Here is a 20433-nt window from a genome sequence, read left to right on the forward strand (position 1 = left end):
CTCAAAAATAAACATTAACAAAAAATTTAGAGAAAAAAAAGAATATGTATTTCTAGTAAATTTTGGAATAACTGGAATCCACTTAACAAGAGACTTTTATTGACTGGATTATTTCCCCACACTATCTTCAAAGGGAACAACGCGGCATGTCAAAGTTGTATCAGAGATTTAGTAGAAAGCAATTTCGGGGGTTTTGTCCAGAGATGTTTGGTGTGAACACGGTCACATACATCTCCAGTGCAATGCAGATAAACGTTCAGAATGATGGGAGAGCTTTGTGGAGTATCGCAAGATTGTGGATCATAAAAAAGCATTTACATTCGATTTTATTTAGTAAAACAAAAGAGCAGGTTAATGAAGGGTGGAAATAACCCTGCATTTTCAGGGCTGAGGAAAGGGAGTGACAGCATTTGTTTTGGCCGGAGCTACCGTGTATTCTAGGTGGCCATCAAGGTTAATTTGTGTTACTTTGAATGGACCTTTGAAAAATGGAAAATCAATTTTGGATGCAAAATCGTCAACTGGATTTCTGGGGAATGGAATGTTGCTGTTAATTAAACTCTCTAATTAAAATGTCAGGCTACCCATAGGTTCCAAATTCGACAATCTAGATTTTTAGAACAAATCCTGAGAGCCTCTCTTACCCTAATACATTATGATGTTTCAGAAGTAACTTGCTGTGTGGGTTAGAATTTCCAACGACTCAACAGTTCTGATCTCATTTAATTGATCTAAACTTATTTAACTTCAGATGCCTTTAAAAGGTTGCCACTCTGGGGCGCCTGGGTGGCTCAGTCGGTTAAGCGTCCAACTTCGGCTCAGGTCACGATGTCACGGTTTGTGAGTTGGAGCCCCACGTCGGGCTCTGTGCTGACAGCTCAGAGCCTGGAGCCTGCTTCAGATTCTGTGTCTCCCTCTCTCTCTGCCCCTCCTCCATCTGTGTGCGTGCATAGGCGTGTGCACACCCGCTCTCTCTCAAAGAAAGAAAGAAAGAAAGAAAGAAAGAAAGAAAAGATTGCCATTCTGCAAGCTAGCAGCTGCATGCTTTAGAGTCTGGTGTTCTTATAATGTAAACGGCAGCCCAGGAAGCAAACAGCCCTATGATTGTTGGAAGATTTCTCTGTACCCAGGGCAGGTACATCTAGAACAGACACTACCTACAATATAAGCACTAAAGAAAAAGCCCTCTGTTGCATGGAAACCCAGAAGAAAGGTTCCCCTCTGCTAAAGCACAATGTAGGTTTCAAAAAGCAGATTTTAAGATTAGGGCCCAGGATTTAAAACCTCTTATCCCACACTTCTCCCTTGCATAAATATTCATTATAGAAGTCTACTTTTAACCATTCCCAGACAGAAAAACAGAAATTACTGACACCCTTTGGTTATCATCAGCAAACTAATAGAATTCAAACGAATAATGTCATATTTTGTTCGCCTAACTTGTTTGTTACAGAATAGGCAGCATGGTTATTTCCTAAAGACCTCCAGAAGCCTATGGACAAAACATACTTCTGGTTCCAAAAGAATTCAGTTTGAAGCCCCGTCAGGACCCATGGCACATAAAGTATGCTAGAAAGAGTCATACTTTTCTTCTGGTTCTTAAAATGGACAAATGGGAATTCAACACGAGCTTCAGGCTTGGGATAGTTTAATAAGATAGAAAAGGATCTCAACTGAGACCATTTCTAGTTTTGAAGTGTGATTAAATTCATTTTCAGTTAGCAGGGATTGATATTCAGCAATGTGTATTAGCATTCTTTTATTCAGCATATCCAAGTATTCGTTTCATAAACTGGCGGAAGAAAGCATCCACCCAGAATTCCAAATGCCTCGCGATAACAACGAGAAGGCAATCTCAATCTAGACTAAGTGCCCGTTCCGCGTGTGAACTGTTTTTTCCAACAATAATGATACTTACCTTTTGGTGACGGGGGAAAATATGTCTGATCACTGACTACATCCGTGTCCTTGTTGTCTAGCTGCAGGTAAACCAAAAGGTTTCATTACTGAGGGTGGATAATAGCAACTGATTAAATGTTTAACAGAGAACAAATAATCTACCTACCACAGGTGTATGATCACTTGAAGAGGAAGTACGGTCTGTTATCAGGTTCATCTTAGACTCCACAAATAAAGGTTTTAATTTCTGAAAGGCACAGAAGGTATGTTTTGTGTTTTCAAGAGGAAAGGATCATCAAGTCAAATGATGTACAACGTTCTTCGACCCTTAATTAACTAAGATCTGAAAACTAAGGTCCCGATTTATTGGCTTAAATATGGCTGGGGAAATCCTTTCCTTGATACCCATGGAATAGACAGACCCCCTCCCTTATTTGGACTACCTTGAGAGAAAATTCAAGAAAAACGGTTTCTTCAATGTCTTTTCTGACTCTTCTTCCTTTTCTTTCATTTTCCTTTTTTGAGTACAGTTGACACACGATGTTACATTAGTTTCAGGTGGATAATTTCGTGATTTAACGAGTCTACATGTTATGTTATGCTGCGCTCACAGGTATCGCTACCCTCTGTCTCCGGATTCCGCCTCCTTTTCATGATCTCCACCCCATTTGGGGTTTAGAATTTGTAACTGGCCAGGTGTCACAGGCTTGTCCTCGGGACCTCCTACTTCTGGCAAGCTATGGCAGTGGTAATCCTGATTCCCCGGGAACTGAATGGTGAAAAACCAAAAGTAGCTCTTCCAGGAGTTCAAGAGCAGCAGCAAGCAAGCAGAATTGTCACCAGCATCATATGTCGCAAAGTACATTACGACATTAAACATGTACAGGTGAAAAAAGCACCAAAGGAACATTACACGTGTTTATCAAAAAAAAAAGAGGTCTGAGATCCATGGATGTATACTGCGGATTTATGTGAAATTTTCCCTATTCAAAGCTTCTATCTTGGTGATTTGCGTGCATGCATACGTGTCCGCACACAGGGGTGTTTGTATGTATTTTTCTATTCCCCAGAACCCACTCCCACTCTTTGCTACTACCCCAAGGAAACAATTTAAATATTTTATGTATGTGTTTTATTTGGATACGTTCTTGCAAAAACATGTAATTTCGTGCGTGCCTTTTAATTTGCAAGTGGCGCTACGTGATATCCTATTTTGTTGATTCTAAGGCATAGTTTTCTGGTATTTTAACATCCCTAAAATTGGATGTATCTTGCAATGGATGGAGTGTCACAGTATAATTGGCGGCACTTTTTCTCTTTTAGAGACTTAGCAAGTTTTGAAACGATGTTAAGCACATCTTAGATTCAAAGTGAAGGGGTGCCTGGGTAGGTGGCTTAGTCGGTTGAGAGTCTGACTTTGGCTCAGGTCATGCTTTTGTGGTTCGTGAGTTCAAGTGCTGTGTCAGTCTCTAAGCTGACAGCTCAGAGCCTGGAGCCTGCTTTGGATTCTGTGTCTCCCTCTCTCTCTCTCTCTCTGCTCCTCCCCTGCTTGTGCTCTGTCTCTCAAAATAAATAAACATTAAAAAATAATTTAAAAAATGACGCACAGTATACCTTGTGTGTTCCTTCTCCTGCTAAGTACTAAGTAATTTGAATAAGTACTATGTTTTTAAGATCCGCTTAGCCTAAAATCGAGTACTGCACAGTACCTAGTACTACCTAGTACTGCAGGCATGTATCTACCTCATTTTGCCCCTCTACTCACTATGGCAGTTCAGGCCACACCATTGTCTGTCACCAGCACACTTCATGGCTTCCTGACCTGCTTCTTCCCCCCCCCCCGAGCTCTCCAGAACCGCCCGAGTTGCTCCTTTAAAATGTTAAGTGAAGGGCGCCTGGGTAGGGTTCAGTCAGTGATGCATCCAACTCTTGATTTCCACTCAGGTCATGATCTTGCAGTTTGTGAGATCGAGCCCTGTGTCAGGCTCTATAAGGCAGGACAGCGCAGAGCCTGCTTGGGATTCTCTGTCTTCCTCTCTCTCTCTCTGCACCCCCCCCTTCTCTCTCTCTCTCTCTAGCTCTCTCTCAAAACGAATAAATAAACATTAAAAAAAAATTACTCTTGTCAATGACAACAGTGACCTTCGTAAAATGTTAAGTGAGATTGTCTTATTCCTCTGCTCTAAACTGTGAAAGGCTCCCAATTTTACTCCGAGTTAAAAAAAAAAGTCAAAAACCTATTATTCCTTTGATGACATTTATTATATTTTCTCTCTTGCTCACTCTGCTCCAGTCACACCAGATACTTTGCTGTTTTTCGAGCATGCCAGGCACACTTCCATTATTAGAGCTTTCCAAATGGTCCTTTCCATGTCTAGAAAATTCTTCTCCTAGTTCCTTCCCTCAGTACCTTCAAGTCTTTCATGAAAATGGTAAAAGAAGCCAGTATCAACTGTATGACTGCTGGGAATTTAAGTTTTAAGGTACTCCACAGTCTCGTATCTTTAAGTGCAAGTGTAGGAGAAAATGTAACCTCTACGGTAGGGCTGAAAATGGTAAAAATCCTGCTAAAATTGGGGTCAGAAATAGGTGCTGTGCACACCAACCTGCCTTCCGACCATAAATGTGAAGGACAGATTTAAGCAATACACAAAAGAACACAGTTGATAATATTGGGTTTCACCACATCTCACCCTGTCAAGGATGAGAAAAGGGTAAATAAAACAGGGACTATGAAAACACTGTAGAATCAGTTCAACAGTATACTGAAATCAGAAGAAGTGTATAATTTTAAAAAGATCTATGAAGACATCTAGATGAAAACTTCATTAAGCTTTTTGGGCCCACCAGTAGAGTACAAGAGTAAATGGTCTCTAGGAAACACAGGCAGGAGTCTCTGGAAAAGAATCAGGTAAGATAAAATGCAAAGGGATTATGGATGTGACATGGAAAGATTACTGGTGATTAAAATATAAGAGCAGCATTTAAATCCAAATAAGATTTCCGCTTCTTATATTCTTAAATGTAGCCATTAGCTGGTGAAACACACACACACACACACGAATGTTCGTATCTCAGACTAAGGGAAGTTGGACACCCAAGGTCTCCATCCTGGAGCTACCATTCACCTTGAAGGCATTCGTCAGACTTACTGAATGAATGCAAGAGTTGTCAAAGGTTCCTATGACTCTGGAGCCCAAGGTCCACCTAAGATGAGTAGTGACAAGTGTCCACTCCACGATAAATCTGGGACCACAAGGCTAGAACCACAGTTAGGGTTAAATACAACTTCAAGTAAGGTTCTCCCAAGCAGTTTGCAAGGAAAATTTGAAGGAAATAAAAAATCTCTCCTGAAAACTCCTAACCTAGCCCATGTTGTTTGTAAGCTGAATTCACGCCTGTGGTCTGAAACACCATAAGCTGAAAGCATTTGATGTAATGTAATAATATGGTGATGGTGTTCATGGTGATTGAGAGAATCACATTAAAATCTTTTTTTTTTAACGTTTATTATTTATTTTTGAGACAGAGAGAGACAGAGCATGAACGGGGGAGGGGCAGAGAAAGAGGGAGACATAGAATCTGAAGCAGGCTCCAGGCTCTGAGCTGTCAGCACAGAGCCCGACGCGGGGCTCGAACTCACAGACTGTGAGATCATGACCTGAGCCCGAGTCGGACGCTCAACCGACTGAGCCACCCAGGCACCCGTCACATTAAAATCTTTAATGTAAGAATTCCTCTTCAGCCCAGGCTCCATTTTTTTTTTTTTTTTTTTTTTTTGTAAATAAGTCTCCAAAGAAACTTTACAAAAATCTTTACATATATCATAAGTGGCTGCTAGAAGAAATGAAAGAGTAGAACTAGACCCTCTAAATCTTTAGACCCAGGAATTTTCAGTCATAAAACATAAAATCAATGCGTATGATATATTTCAAGAAATAAAAGCAAGAAGCTTGATGATGAATAGTAAACATATTTGAAAGACAAACCAAACAAAATTTATTTGTGCATTTCTTAAAAATGATAAATATAGTAAGTGAAATTAAAATTCAGAAGAAAATTTTAACAAAAATATATACATATGTGAAAAAATACTTAATACATTGAAAGACAGAATGGAATATACTATTTAGAATGCAGCTCAAAGACAAAGTTGGGTCAAATATTAAAGAAAAAATATGGAATATAGAGGTTAGAAGGACAGGGTATAGCATATATTTAATCAGAGTTTCAAAAAAGTGAGTAGAGTTAAGGCAAAATACAAATAGTAGCTGAAAACTTTTCAGAACTAATGAAAGAAACAAATCTCCACTTTCAAGAAGCACAATGAATCTCAAACCGAATCAACAAAAGAAATCTACAACCAGACTCCTCATGGTAAAACTGCAGAACATTAAAGAAAAAAAGAGCTTAAAAGCAGAAAAAGACGAAAAACAGATTGACATTAAGGAAACCACAGTTAAAAAGAGCAAAATTCCCGGGGCACCTGGGTAGCTCATTTGGTTAAGCATCTAACTTCAGCTCAGGTCACGATCTCGTGGTTCGTGAGTTCAAGCCCCACATTGGGCTCTCTCCTGTCAGCATGAATCCTGCTTCATATCCTCTGTCCCCTTCTCTCTCTGCCCCTCCCCTGCTCGTTCTCTCTCTCTCTTAAAAAAAAAAAAAGAGCAAAATTCCCTACTAACAATGAAATCTAGGAGGGAGTAGAATGATATACTCCATGTGCAAAGAGAAAGTATCATCAACCTAAAATCTTATACCTAGCAAAAATATCTTCCAATAACAGGGGCAAAAATAGACGTTTTCCATGAAGTGAAAACTGAGAGTGTGAGCCAGGAGCAGATACCCACTAAAGAAAATTCTAAATGAGGGACGCCTGGGTGGGTGGCTCAGTCAGTTAAACATCTGACTTTGGGTCAGGTCATGATCTCGTGGTTCATGAGTTCAAGCCCCACATCGGGCTCTGTGCTGACAGCTCAGAACCTAGAGTCTGCTTTGGATTCTGTGTTTCCCACACCCTCTGCCCCTCCCCCACTCACATGCTGTCTTTCTCTCTCTTTCAAAAATAAACAAACATTAAAAAAATTTTTTTAAAGAAAATCCTAATGAGTGTACTTCATACATAAGGAAAGAGGTCCCAGATGAAAGGTCTGAGATGCAAGAAGGAATTGTGAATAAAGAAAGTGATAAATACGTAAGTAAACTCAAATAAATACTGACCAATTAAGGCTATAATAATATGTTATGGGGATACAGGAAACCAGATAGAACTAAAATATATGACATAATAGCATAATAAACTGACAGTAGCGGTGATTTAAATTTAATTGCTTAAAGAAGTCCTGGGGCGCCTGGGTGGTTCAGTTGGTTAAGTGTCCAACTTCAGCTCAGGTCATGAACTCAGGTTCATGGGTTCGAGCCCCACATCAGGCTCTGTGCTGACAGCTTGGAGCCTGGAGCCTCCTTCCGATTCTGTGTCTCCCTCTCTCTCTGCCCCTCCCCTGCTTGCATTCTGTCTGTCTCTCTTCCAAAAATAAATAAACATTAAAAAAAATTAAAAAAAGAAGTCTTACTATTCAGGATGATGGTAAAGATACAGAGATTTGGATTTTTCTGATAGAGTTTAGAACTTCCCACATGACACATGAGAAAAAAATTAACCAATTCATAAGAATGTGAGAAGGAAGGGCTCCTGGGTGGCTCATTTGGTTAAGCATCTGACTCTTGATCTCAGGCCAGGTCATGAATTCATGGTTTTGTGGGCTCGAGCCCCACATAAGGCTGGCAGCATGGAGCCTGCTTGTGATTCTCTCTACTTCTCTCTCTGCCCCATTCATGCTGTCTCTGTCTCTCTCAAAACAAATAAATAAACTTTAAAAAGAAAAAAAAATGCTTAAAAATAGAACTACTCTACTACCCAGCAATAGCACTACTAGGAATTTATCCAAAGGATACAGGAATTCTGGTTCATAGGGGCACATGTACCCCAATGTTTATAGCAGTGCTTTCAACAATAGCCAAATCAGGGAAAGAGCCCAACTGTTCATCAACTGATGAGTGGATAAAGAAGATGTGGTTTATATATACAATGGAAAACTATGTGACGATGAGAAAGCATGAAATCATGCCATTTGCAACAACGTGGATGGAACTGGAGGGTATTATGCTAAGTGAAATAAATCAGTCAGAGAAAGACAGATATCATATGTTTTCACTTGTATGTGGAACTTGAGAAACTTAATAGAAGATCATGGGGGAAAGAAAGGGGAAAACATAGTTACAGAGAGGGAGGGAGGCAAACCATAAGAGACTCTTAAACACAGAGACCAAACTAAAAGTTGATAGGGGGTGGAGGAGAGGGGAAAAATGGGTGATGGGCACTGAAGAGGGCACTTGTTGGGATGAACACTGGGTGTTGAATATAAGCGATGAATCATGGGAATCTACCCCCCAAAACTGAGAGTACACTGAACACAATGTATGTTAACCAATTTGACAATAAATTATATTTTTAAATGTCTTAATATTAATTAATAAAAAATAAAATGAGTATTCCTTAAAAAAAAGAAAAAAATGCAAGGAGAAAAACATAGACAAGAAGGTCAGATGAAAAACACAAAATAAGATAGAAATAAATCCAAATGTATCAATGATTACAATAAATTTAAATGGACTAAATGCTCCAGTTAAAAGACAAAGATTATCAACCCAGATTAAGAACAAATTCTAACATTAGTTATATGCTGCTTAAAAGAGTTACAACCAAAGCATAAGCATACAAAAGGCTGAAAGTGATAGCATAGAAAAAGACACCATGAAAATGATGACCTACAGAAAGTTAGGCAGCTGTAGTAATATAAAGCCAAAACAGACGTCAAGGCAAAAACCATTTGTAGAGATAAAGAGGTCACAAAATAATGGTAAAATGCTCAATTTACCAGGAGGATATAATATTTCTAAAGTAGTAAGCATCTAATGACACAGTTTCAAATTATATAAAGCAAAATTTGATACAAATTACATGAATAAATATGCAACTCATCGATTAGAAGAGAGTAGCATAAAAACACAAGATACGTAACATTAAATTAAAAAACAATTTTGTAGGGGTGCCTGGGTGGCTCAGTCAGTTGAGTGTCCGACTCCCTTTTTGACTCAGGTCATGATCCCAGAGTCATGGAATCAAGCCTTGCATTGGGCTCTGCATTAAGCGTGGAGCCTGCTTAAGATTCTTTCTCTCTCTCTCTCTCTCTCTCTCTCTCTCTCTCTCTCTCTCTTCCCCCACCCCCCACTGTGTCTTTCTATCGAGTCATGCTCTCTGTCAAGGAAAAAAAAACTTCTGTGGAGAAAATCATAAAACTACCAAACTGAAGCTTAGACAAAAGAAGTAACGTTTATAAATTAGAAGATTCAGTACCATAAAGATGTCAATTGTATCCAAATTGATCTAGATTTAATGCACTTCTGATCAAAATCTCAATTGAATTTTTGTTTTGTTTCTTCTGTTTTTTTTTTTTTTTCTGTGAATATTAACAATCTGATTCTAAACTTTATATGGAGATGCAAAGATCAACACCAAGGTAGGGGTATTTCCCTTACTAGGAAAAGACTTAATAATAAAAGTAGAAATATTAAATTAGTATCATATTAGTGCAAGAATAGACAAATAGAACAGTAGAACAGAATAGAGAGACAGAAACAGACTCTCACATATATGAGCCTATATATATACACATATATATAGCAGGTGGAATTATGCATCCAGGGAGAAGATAGGTTTTTTAATAAATGGTGCTGGGTCAGTTGATTATCTGTATTAAAAGAAAATGAAATCAGACATCTGCCTCTCCACACATTATCAATTCCAGGTGTATTAAGCCTCTAAACATGGAAGGCAAAGAGGGAAAAATGTGACTATCAAAAAGAATATATTTGTGACTAAAGGTTAGGTAAGGTCATCTTAAAGCAGGAAAAATGTGAAGGCAAAAAGGAAAATATTACTAATTAAATTAACATCAAGATTAAGAACATTCATTTGTGAAAAGATACCAAAATACTATCCAAAACTGAAAGAAGACATTTGCAACACGTATAACCGACAAGGGGTTCGTTTCCAAATTGTATAAAATGGTCCTTAGGAAATTTTTGTATTCCTAATAAACTCTTTTTTAAAGTTCTTACTTTAAATCCTAATTACTTAACACACAGTACAATATTTAGAACCTTTTTAATTGAATGTTTTTCAACTTAAAAAAACCAAAAAACAGTTCACTCATTTCTCCCACCCTCCACCCCCGCCTCTTGCAACCTAGTCTGTTCTCTATATCTGTAAGCTTGGTTCTTGTTTGTTTGTTTAAATTCTACGTATTAGAGAGATCATGTGGTATTTGTCTTTCTCTGGCTGACTTACGTCACTTAGCATAATGCTCTCAAGGCCCATCCATGTTGATGCAAGTGACAAGATTCCATTCCCTTTTGTGGCCGAACAATATTCCTTTGTGTATATACACCAAAATTTCTTTAGCCATTCATCTGTTGATGGGAACTTAGATTGTTTCCATATATAGACTATTATAAATAATGCTGCAATGAACAGGGAGGTGTACAAAATTTTCAAATTATTGTTTTTGTTTTCTTCAGGCAAACACTGAGAGGAGCAATTGCCGGATCATACATATGGTGGTTCTATTTTTAATTGATTTCTAAGAAGGCTCCACACCCAGGGTGGGATCCATTGTGGGTCCTGAACCCACGCCCCTGAGATCAAGACCTGTGCTGAGGTCAAGAGTCAGATGCTTAACTGACTGAGCCACCCAGGGGCCTCATATTTTTAATTTCTTAACAAACCTCCATATTGTTCTCCATCCTGGTTGCACCAATTTACATTCCCAGCAGCAGTGCACAAGGATTCCCTATTCTCCACATCGTCACCAACATTTGTTGTCCCTTGTCTTTTTGGTAACAGTCATTATAACAGGTGTGAGTTGATATCTCATTGTGGTTTTGATGTGCATTCCCCTGATGATTAATGATGTTGAGCATTTTTAAGTGTATCTGTTCGCCATGTGAATAGCATCTTTGGAAAAATATCTATTTAGATCTTTTGCCATTTTTAAAAATTATATTGTTTAGGGGGCGCCTGTGTGGCTCAGTCAGTTAAGCATCCGATTTTTGATTTCGGCTTAGGTCAGGACCTCACGGTTCACGAGTTTGAGCCCCGTGTGGCCCCCTGTGCTGACAGTGCAGGGCCTGCTTGCCATACTCTCTCTTCTCTCTCCCCCTCTCTCTGCCCCTCCCCTGCACATTCACTCTCTGCCTCCCTCTCAAAACAAATACATAAACTTAAAAAAAAAGTTTTTAAAAAATTGTATTGTTTGTTGTTTGTTTTTTGCTGTTGAGTTGGATGAGTTCTTTGTACATTTTGGCTATTAGCCCCTTATCAGATACATGATTTGCAATTACTTTCTCCCATTCAGTATGTTGCCTTTTCATTTTGTTGATGGCTTCCTTTGATGTGCAGAAGCTTTTTAGTTCGGGGTAGTCCCACTTACTTATTTTTGCTACTGTTGCTTTTGCTTTTGGTGTCAGATCCAAAAAATCATGGCCAACAACTATGTCAAAGAGCTTACCACCTATATTTTCTTCTAGGAGTTTTATGGTTCCCGGTCTTATTTTCAAGTCTTCAACGCATTTTAACTTAGTTTTTGTGTGTGGTGTAAGAGAGCAGTGTAGTTTTATTCTTTCGCATGTGGCCTTTCAGTTGGCCAGCACCGTTGATTGAAAATGACTGAAGAAACCTGTGTATCATCATGACTGGAGTACTGTTCCTCACGGGCCACTCCTCTGCCAGGAACGGCTCTTTGTGTCACTATGACATGAAAGAAAAGTAATCTTTGTGGCACAAAAACAGACACATAGACCAATGGAATAGAATAGAAACCCCAGAACTAGACCCACAAACGTATGGCCAACTCATCTTTGACAAAGCAGGAAAGAACATCCAATGGAAAAAAGACAGTCTCTTTAACAAATGGTGCTGGGAGAACTGGACAGCAACATGCAGAAGGTTGAAACTAGACCACTTTCTCACACCATTTACAAAAATAAACTCAAAATGGATAAAGGACCTAAATGTGAGACAGGAAACCATCAAAACCTTAGAGGAGAAAGCAGGAAAAGACCTCTCTGACCTCGGCCGTAGCAATCTCTTACTCGACACATCCCCAAAGGCAAGGGAATTAAAAGCAAAAGTGAATTACTGGGACCTTATGAAGATAAAAAGCTTCTGCACAGCAAAGGAAACAACCAACAAAACTAAAAGGCAACCAACGGAATGGGAAAAGATATTTGCAAATGACATATCGGACAAAGGGCTAGTATCTAAAATCTATAAAGAGCTCACCAAACTCCACACCTGAAAAACAAATAACCCAGTGAAGAAATGGGCAGAAAACATGAATAGACAGTTCTCTAAAGAAGACATCCAGATGGCCAACAGGCACATGAAAAGATGTTCAGCGTCGCTCCTTATCAGGGAAATACAAATCAAAACCACACTCAGGTATCACCTCACGCCAGTCAGAGTGGCCAAAATGAAGAAATCAGGAGACTATAGATGCCGGAGAGGATGTGGAGAAACGGGAACCCTCTTGCACTGTTGGTGGGAATGCAAATTGGTGCAGCCGCTCTGGAAAGCAGTGTGGAGGTTCCTCAGAAAATTAAAAATAGACCTACCCTATGACCCAGCAATAGCACTGCTAGGAATTTACCCAAGGGATACAGGAGTACTGATGCATAGGGGCACTTGTACCCCAATGTTCATAGCAGCACTCTCAACAATAGCCAAATTATGGAAAGAGCCTAAATGTCCATCAACTGATGAATGGATAAAGAAATTGTGGTTTATATACACAATGGAATACTACATGGCAATGAGAAAAAATGAAATATGGCCTTTTGTAGCAACGTGGATGGAACTGGAGAGTGTAATGCTAAGTGAAATAAGCCATACAGAGAAAGACAGATACCATATGGTTTCACTCTTATGTGGATCCTGAGAAACTTAACAGGAACCCATGGGGGAGGGGAAGGAAAAAAAAAAAAAAGAGGTTAGAGTGGGAGAGAGCCAAAGCATAAGAGACTGTTAAAAACTGAGAACAAACTGAGGGTTGATGGGGGGTGGGAGGGAGGGGAGGGTGGGGGATGGGTATTGAGGAGGGCACATTTTGGGATGAGCACTGGGTGTTGTATGGAAACCAATTTGACAATAAATTCCATATATATATATATATATATAAAGTAATCTTTGATCTTATTTAAGCCAATATATTTTTGTCATAGCAATCATACCAGCTCATCCATAGACTTGAACGCACCAATACGTTATGACCGACAATTCTATTATTACTACAAAACTTGGAAAAACTGCTACATGTGGGTATCAGGTGAAATGAAAAGAATGCTTTGGGTGACAATGCTCATAATAGCAAAAAAGCGAGGACGAACTCCAATGTTGATCAATAGCAGAATGGATACATAAGTTGTGGTATATTCAAGCAACAGAATACTCTCAATGGGTGAACCACAACCCCAAGCGTCAGCACGGGTGAGTCTGAAAAGCATAATGTTGAGAAAATGGAGCACATCACTGAAGAATACTCACATTTTTTCAACTATATTCTTTCATTTATAGGGGCACCTGGGTGGCTCAGTTGTTTAAGTGTCTGACTTCGGCTCAGTTCAAGATCTCACTGTTCACTGTTTGTGAGTTCGAGCCCCACATTGGGCTCTGTGCTGACAGCTCGGAGCCTAGAGCCTGCTTTGGATTCTGTCTGTCTCTCTCTCTGTCCTTTCCCCACTCATACTGTCGCTCTCTGCCTCTCAAAAAATAAATAAATGCTAAAAAAACACCATTTTATATTCTTTCATTGATAGAAAGTTTAAAAACGGGCAAAAGTCAACAACAAGCTGCTTAGGGATACAGGCACGAATGACAAAAACTGTCAAGAAGGACACTGGGCCAATGGCTTCTGGGAGGGAATGGAGAGGAATGTGCTCAGTGGGCGTCTCCAGTTTTAGTCTACAGATACCTGGGTCCTAGGAACACAAGTATGCATGTGATCGTCATTCTTTAAATTGCACACATGTATTTTCACTCATCCTTTTTTGTACACATGATTATTTCACGGTAAAAAAAAAATAAGATAGAAACAAGCAAAATTCCGAGTAGAAACAAAATGGGTTCTTTCCTACCGAGACTCAACACCAAAGTAAGAGCTGAGAGGTAAGGAAACTTACACAAACAGATGTGCATATAATTTGCACAGATTGCTAACAACACAATAACAGAACCTTTAGCCTGTCACAGGACACATAAATATGGCATTACGTGTAGGGAGCCCTGGGGGGGGGGGAGTGGACAAGGTTACTCATGGCCTTAGACTGTGGGAGGAGAGGTTCAGGCTGCCCCAGTCATGCCCCCACCCTTGCCACCCGGAGGGCCAAGGACAATCACTATGTCTGCACTTTTAAAACAAGTTCAGGAAATTCTGATGAGAATTTCAAACTGGAAAGGTTTCCTAAAAACGCCAAGGAAAAGAACAAAGAGAATAACATGACATTAAAGAGAACACGATGACTATGGAGGACAGAAAATAGATTTCCAACCTATGATGGTGTTTCTGAAAAAGAAACAAAAACTGATCCTGTAGATGCAATCATTAGAAGTATACATAAGAAATATGTCTGAGTTGGAAAAAAAAAAGATTTACATCTCTAGATGAGAGAGGCTCATTTCACTCAAGGGAAATTAATAAATGTTGCTTCTTAACTCATATCCTGGTGACACCTTTAAATTTCAAGTTTAAAGAAAATAGCTTATAAATATTCACTGGGAGAAAATAAGCCAGGTTAATTAGCAACAAACAAATATTAAGCTGACTCCAGTCAGGGCAAGACATAGCAAAGTGAAGATAATGTTTCCAGAAAAGAAGAAAAAACTCAAAGACATGGTCTAGTTTGCAAGAAATAAATCAAGATTAAGAACTAAAGAAGGGCAGAAGTCACGATTTTAAAAAAGGTTGTAAGGTAGGGGCGCCTGGGTGGCTCAGTCAGTTGAGCTTCCGACTTCAGCTCAGGTCATGATCTTATGGTTCATGAGTTCGAGCCCTGCGCCAGGCTCTGTGCTGATGGCTCAGAGCCTGGAGCCTGCTTTGGATTCTGTGTCTCCTTCTCTCTCTGTCCCTTCCCCATTCATGTTCTGTCTCTCTCTCAAATATAAAATAAAACACACACAAAAACATTTAAAACAATAAAAATAAAAAGGTTGTGAGGTTAAAGATAAACATGGCTAAGTAAGTACAAGTCATTGCTATTCAAACGGTTACAAAATTAAAAGAAAAGCTAAGTAATCAGAAATACTTTTATGTGATAAAAAGAATCACATAATAATAATGTAGTTCTCTAAACAGAATAAAATTAACACAGACTGGAAGGAAAGGAGGGATACACTGATGAAATTAAGGCTGAAGTGACACTTGGAGGGACAAAACCACATATAACCCCTTGTTTTACTCAGAGTGAGTTAAGACTTGAACTTGTTTGGTTCTTGTTATTGTAACTGCAGAAATGTAATTTGATTTTCCATTGAAGTTTACTATTACAATACAGATAATAAAAACCACAACTAAAATGTGGTTCATATTACATAAGCCAGGAGATAAAGAGAAGAACCAGCAGTCATAAAATAAGGTGACGAAACCCCCCAAAAATATCACCTATGCTGTTTCAGTTTGCATATTATTTTTTTTCAGTTTGCATATTAAATGTAAATGAGCGACAGGTTAGATTTAAAAAACTAAAATCCAATCATGCTGTTACTTAACAGTTCACAACTGGGGCGCCTGGGTGGCTCAGTCGGTTGAGCGTTTTCTGCTCAGGTCATGATCTTACAGTTCATGGGTTCGAGCCCCGCATTGGGCTCTGTGCTGACAGCTCAGAGCCTGGAGCCTGCTTCGGATTCTGTGTCGCCCTCTCTCTCTCTCTCTCTCTCCCTCTCTCAAAAATGAATAAACATTAAAAAATGTTTAATAAATATTAAAATTTTTTTAATTAAAAAAAGTTCACAACTAAAAGAAAATGACACAGCAACACAAAGATTGAGCAAAGATAGTAAAATACAGACAAGAAGATAATACACGTAACAAAATTAATAATAGACAAGTTAGACATCAAGGCTAGCATGAACCTCACTGGCCATGAATGAAAGGTATAATCCACAGCAAAGATAGGACAGTGAAGAGTCTCCCTGAGCTGTTTTATATCATAAAACATCATGATATACAATGTGAAGCAAAAGTTATCATCGTGGCATTTTCCTTGCTAACTATATCTACTAGCTTGCTGTAGGGCATAGCCTCAAAACTTAAAAAGAAATCTTTGTCATTCATATTTAGTTAGACTAGATATCTGATAGCCACTTGGGTCTTTGCATTCTGAAATAAACCACCAGCTAAAGAGACTCAAAAAATATAATTTAACAAAATCCCAATCAAAATCCTAGTGGATATATTTTTTAAAGACATTGACTTGCAGATTCTAAAACATATGGAAGTACTAAGGGTATAGAATTGTCAAGACAATCTTGGAGAAGAAGAATACAATGGAAGGACTTGCACTATCTGGTTTCAAGACTTATTACAAAGCTATATTAATTAAGACGATATAGTATTGGCGAAAGGACAAATAGACGAATGGAACAAAACAGATTTTAGAAATAGATTCATGAACACATTGTCAACTGAGTTAGAACAAAGGAACCAGCGAAACTCAGTGGGAAAGGAAGATCAAAATCCCATCGTAAGTATATGCGGAATGTGGGATACAGCCAAGGCCACAGAAAACACAATCTGCCGCACAGAGGAAAAGCTAAGTTGATCTTCATTAAGATTAAGAATTTCTTACAAAAATTAAAAATTTCTGACCTTCAAAAGATGCTGTTCTGAAAATAGAAGGAGGAACTGCAGATGGGAATAAATATTTGCAATGCGTATATGACAAAAGACACATCTAGAATATATAACAAAAGGCTACAACTCAATAATAATTAAAAACAGACAAATGGGAGGAAGGGGGAATGGGGAATTATTATTTAAAGAATACAAAGTTTCATTTTTGCAAGATGAATGGGTTCTGGAGGTTGGTTTCGCAACAATGTGAATATACTTTATTAAACTCCACACTTAGAAATGGTTAAGATGGTGAACTTATGAGTATTGTGCCACAATATTTTTAAAAAGTCTTGAACGGTCCCTTTACGAAAGTAGATCTAAAACTAACCAATAAGCACAGCAAAATACATTAACATCATTTTTTTAACGGTTTATTTACTTTTGAGAGAGAGACAGAGTGCGAGCGGGGGAGGAACAGAGAGGGAGACAGAATCTGAAGCAGGCTCCAGGCTCTGAGCTGTCAGCACAGAGCCCGACACGGGGCTCAAACCCCGGAACCGTGAGATCATGACCTGAACCGAAGTGGGACGCTTAACCGACTGAGCCACCCGGACATCCCTTAACATCATTAATTATTAGGGAATGCAAGTTAAAACTTCAGTGAGACATTATTTTAGGATGGCTGAGCTTTACAAACTGACAAGATCATGTCAGTGAAGATGTGGGACACAGGAACTCTCAAACGTTCAGAATATAAATATAACTCTCAAAAATATAAATATTAAAAAATATATAAAAATATATGCCCATGCCCCAGCTATTCCAGTCCTACCTGAGGGTTACAAAAACATATTCCCAGAAATAACTAGTACAAGAATGTTTGTAGCACCTTTTTCCCCCCCAAACAGCCCCTACCTGGAAACAGCCCAGGTGTTCATCAGAGGAGAACGGATCAACAAATTGGTTTTTATTCATACCATAGGATGCTATTCAGCAATCTAAAGAAATTGCTGTAGATGCACACAGTAACTTGGATGAATCACAAGAGCACCATGCTGAGTAAAATAAGCCAGACAGAAAAGGACACACACTGCATGATTCCACCTGCATAAATTTTAAGAGCGAGCAAAACTAACCTGCAGTGATAGAAATCACAGCAATATTTATCCGGCGTGGGGGATGTGACTAAGGTATTGTCTGGAAAGGGACGCAGAAAACTTCCAGGGAAGATGGGAATGCTCTATCCTTTCTTTCACTTAGGTGATGGCTACGCAGATCAAAGCACTTCGAATGATACACTTGGTATTTGTGCCCTTTCCCAGATGCATACCTCCGTAGCAAGAAAATATTAAACCTTTTTTATAGCATTGATTCAGACATGCAACTTAAAGTTCAATATTTCCTTATTCATGTCTGTCTTCTCTGCTCTGTGAGTCAGGCACTACTCTAATCTCTGTGCGCCAAACAGTTTACAGGACAGATCAGTCTGTGATCTCATGAAAGGTACAGTCTATAAAGAAAAGCGCCCTATCTGTCATGTGCGCTATCTCATTCCCAGCACGGAGCATGGTGCTTGGTACATGTTTACACTCAATAAATATTTGTGGAGTGGATGGGCAGCTACTGTGCAGGGAACCGAGGAAAAATGTTAGTTACCCAGTACTCACTCACTCATCACTCCCTCTCTTCCTCTCCACCCCCCTCTGTTTTACTTCAATATTTGCTCTCCACTCTGACGAGTGTCTCGAGGGCCCGTATACTGTGTGGATGTATGGTCAAGAATCAGGAGCCTGGAATCCCAGAGAGGTAATGGCATATGGATGATTCTAGACCCGACGGGGCACCAGCCCTCCTCCGCAGGAAGATAGACCCGATCGCTTGGGGGCAGGGAAGAGATTCTTCTCAAAAAAAAAAAAAAAAAAAAAAAAAAAAGACTGGATCTATTAAAATGCTTAGATCAGTGTAACTTTGAGATTTTAGAATTCTGTTTCATAAAAGCTGGCCAATTAGCATTTGGAGCAGACAGTTTTACCAGGGAAATCCTAAAAAAGCCTGATGTTTGAGTAGCACAACAATCTCACAGGTCCTCCAGTATTTTATTTGTCTAGGTGATCTGAAATGAGGATTCTTCCCATTGAACCTGTAACCTTCAGGGGCGCTTGGGTGGCTCAGATGGTGAAGCGACCGACTTCGGTTCAGGTCATGATCTTGTGGTTTGCGAGTTCCAGCCGGGAGCCCCGCACCGGGGTCTGTGCTGATAGCTCAGAGCCTGGAGCCTGCTTTGGATTCTGTGTCTCCCTCTGTCTCTGCCCCTACCCTGCTCACACTCTGTCTCTCTCTCAAAACTAAATTAACATTTAAAAAAGTTAAAAAAAAAAGAAAGAAACTGTAACCTACAGTTGAGAAGAGGAAAAAACAAAAGGGGAAAATAGAGATTATGTATTTAAAAAAAATTTTGTAATGTTTTATTTATTTTTGAAAGAGAGAGAGAAAGAGAGAGAGAGAGAGAGAGAGAGAATGAGCAAGGGAGGGGCAGAGAGAGAGCAGGACACAGAATCCAAAGCAGGCTCCAGCTCTGAGCTGTCAGCACAGAGCCCGATGCAGGGCTCGAACTCACGAACAGTGAGATCATGACCTGAGCCGAAGTCAACGCTTAACCGACTGAGCCACCCAGGCACCCCAAGACTATGTATTTTTATCTATGTACACCAGCCTAGGGACATTTCAGGGGAGTCAGTTATTAAAACCTCAGCAAGCCTCAGATTACTAGCTATATTTAAATAAAATCGGACATAATTTAATGTTACCTTGTCAACATTCTTAAGTTCTTTCATCTCCTGCAGCAACTTAAATTTAGAAGACAGTTTTAGACTAAAAAATGTTGAAAAACATTTTAAAAGAGTAATTTTAAATTGGAAGCCTCCTAAAGCAAGAGACTGTATTTTGTATTTCTTGTGCTCTTTCCCACAAACCTGACTTGTCCCAGGATACTTGGCATCCTGATGGGTATATAATAGCACTCACAGCATGCTAATTTTCTCATTATTTGAAATTTACTGGATATATTTATTTCTTTTTAAAAAAATTTTTAATGTTTATTTATTTTTGAGACAGAGCGAAACAGAGCATGAGTGGGGGAGGGGCAGAGGGAGAGGGAGACACAGAATCCGAAGCAGGTTCCAGGCTCTGAGCCGTCAGCACAGAGCCCGATGCGGGGCTTGAACCTACGAACCCTGAGATCATGACCTGAGCCAAAGTCAGATGCTTAACCGACTGGGCCACCCAGGCGCCCCAGAAATGTACTGGGTATATTTCTATATTGGACTTCATTTACCTTTATAAATGAAGCTCCCAAATAAACCGTTAAGCAAACAGGTTAAAAAAATAGTCTCTTTTAAAATTGGGCTTTATCTCCAGGTGACTTCTAGTATGAAGATGAATGGCTTGAAACTAGAGGAAGATTCTTTTACCTCCCTTTGCCCTTTGGAAGTCACTGGATACTTGGATCTTGAGCTCTGATATTTCATTCCATTCCATTCATGCCCACACATGGTCAGACTGACAGGTACCGCCCAGGGAGTGTCAC

At 39.3% G+C, this 20433-nt stretch overlaps 1 protein-coding gene across 1 annotated transcript in view; it reads right to left on the bottom strand.

Moving 5' to 3' along the window:
- CB4H10orf67 (chromosome B4 C10orf67 homolog) overlaps positions 1 to 20433 on the bottom strand; it is a 161602-nt gene that overhangs the window by 17483 nt on the left and 123686 nt on the right. Inside the window, exons 15-16 of the mRNA XM_030322833.1 lie at positions 2066 to 2146; positions 1919 to 1979 (exon numbers count right to left, since the gene is read on the bottom strand). Of these exons, the coding sequence (XP_030178693.1) occupies positions 1919 to 1979; positions 2066 to 2146 (142 nt within the window). The remainder of the gene's footprint in view (positions 1 to 1918; positions 1980 to 2065; positions 2147 to 20433) is intronic.

This window comes from Lynx canadensis, chromosome B4 (genome assembly GCF_007474595.2).
Source record: "Lynx canadensis isolate LIC74 chromosome B4, mLynCan4.pri.v2, whole genome shotgun sequence".
Classification (NCBI taxonomy): Eukaryota; Metazoa; Chordata; class Mammalia; order Carnivora; family Felidae; genus Lynx; species Lynx canadensis.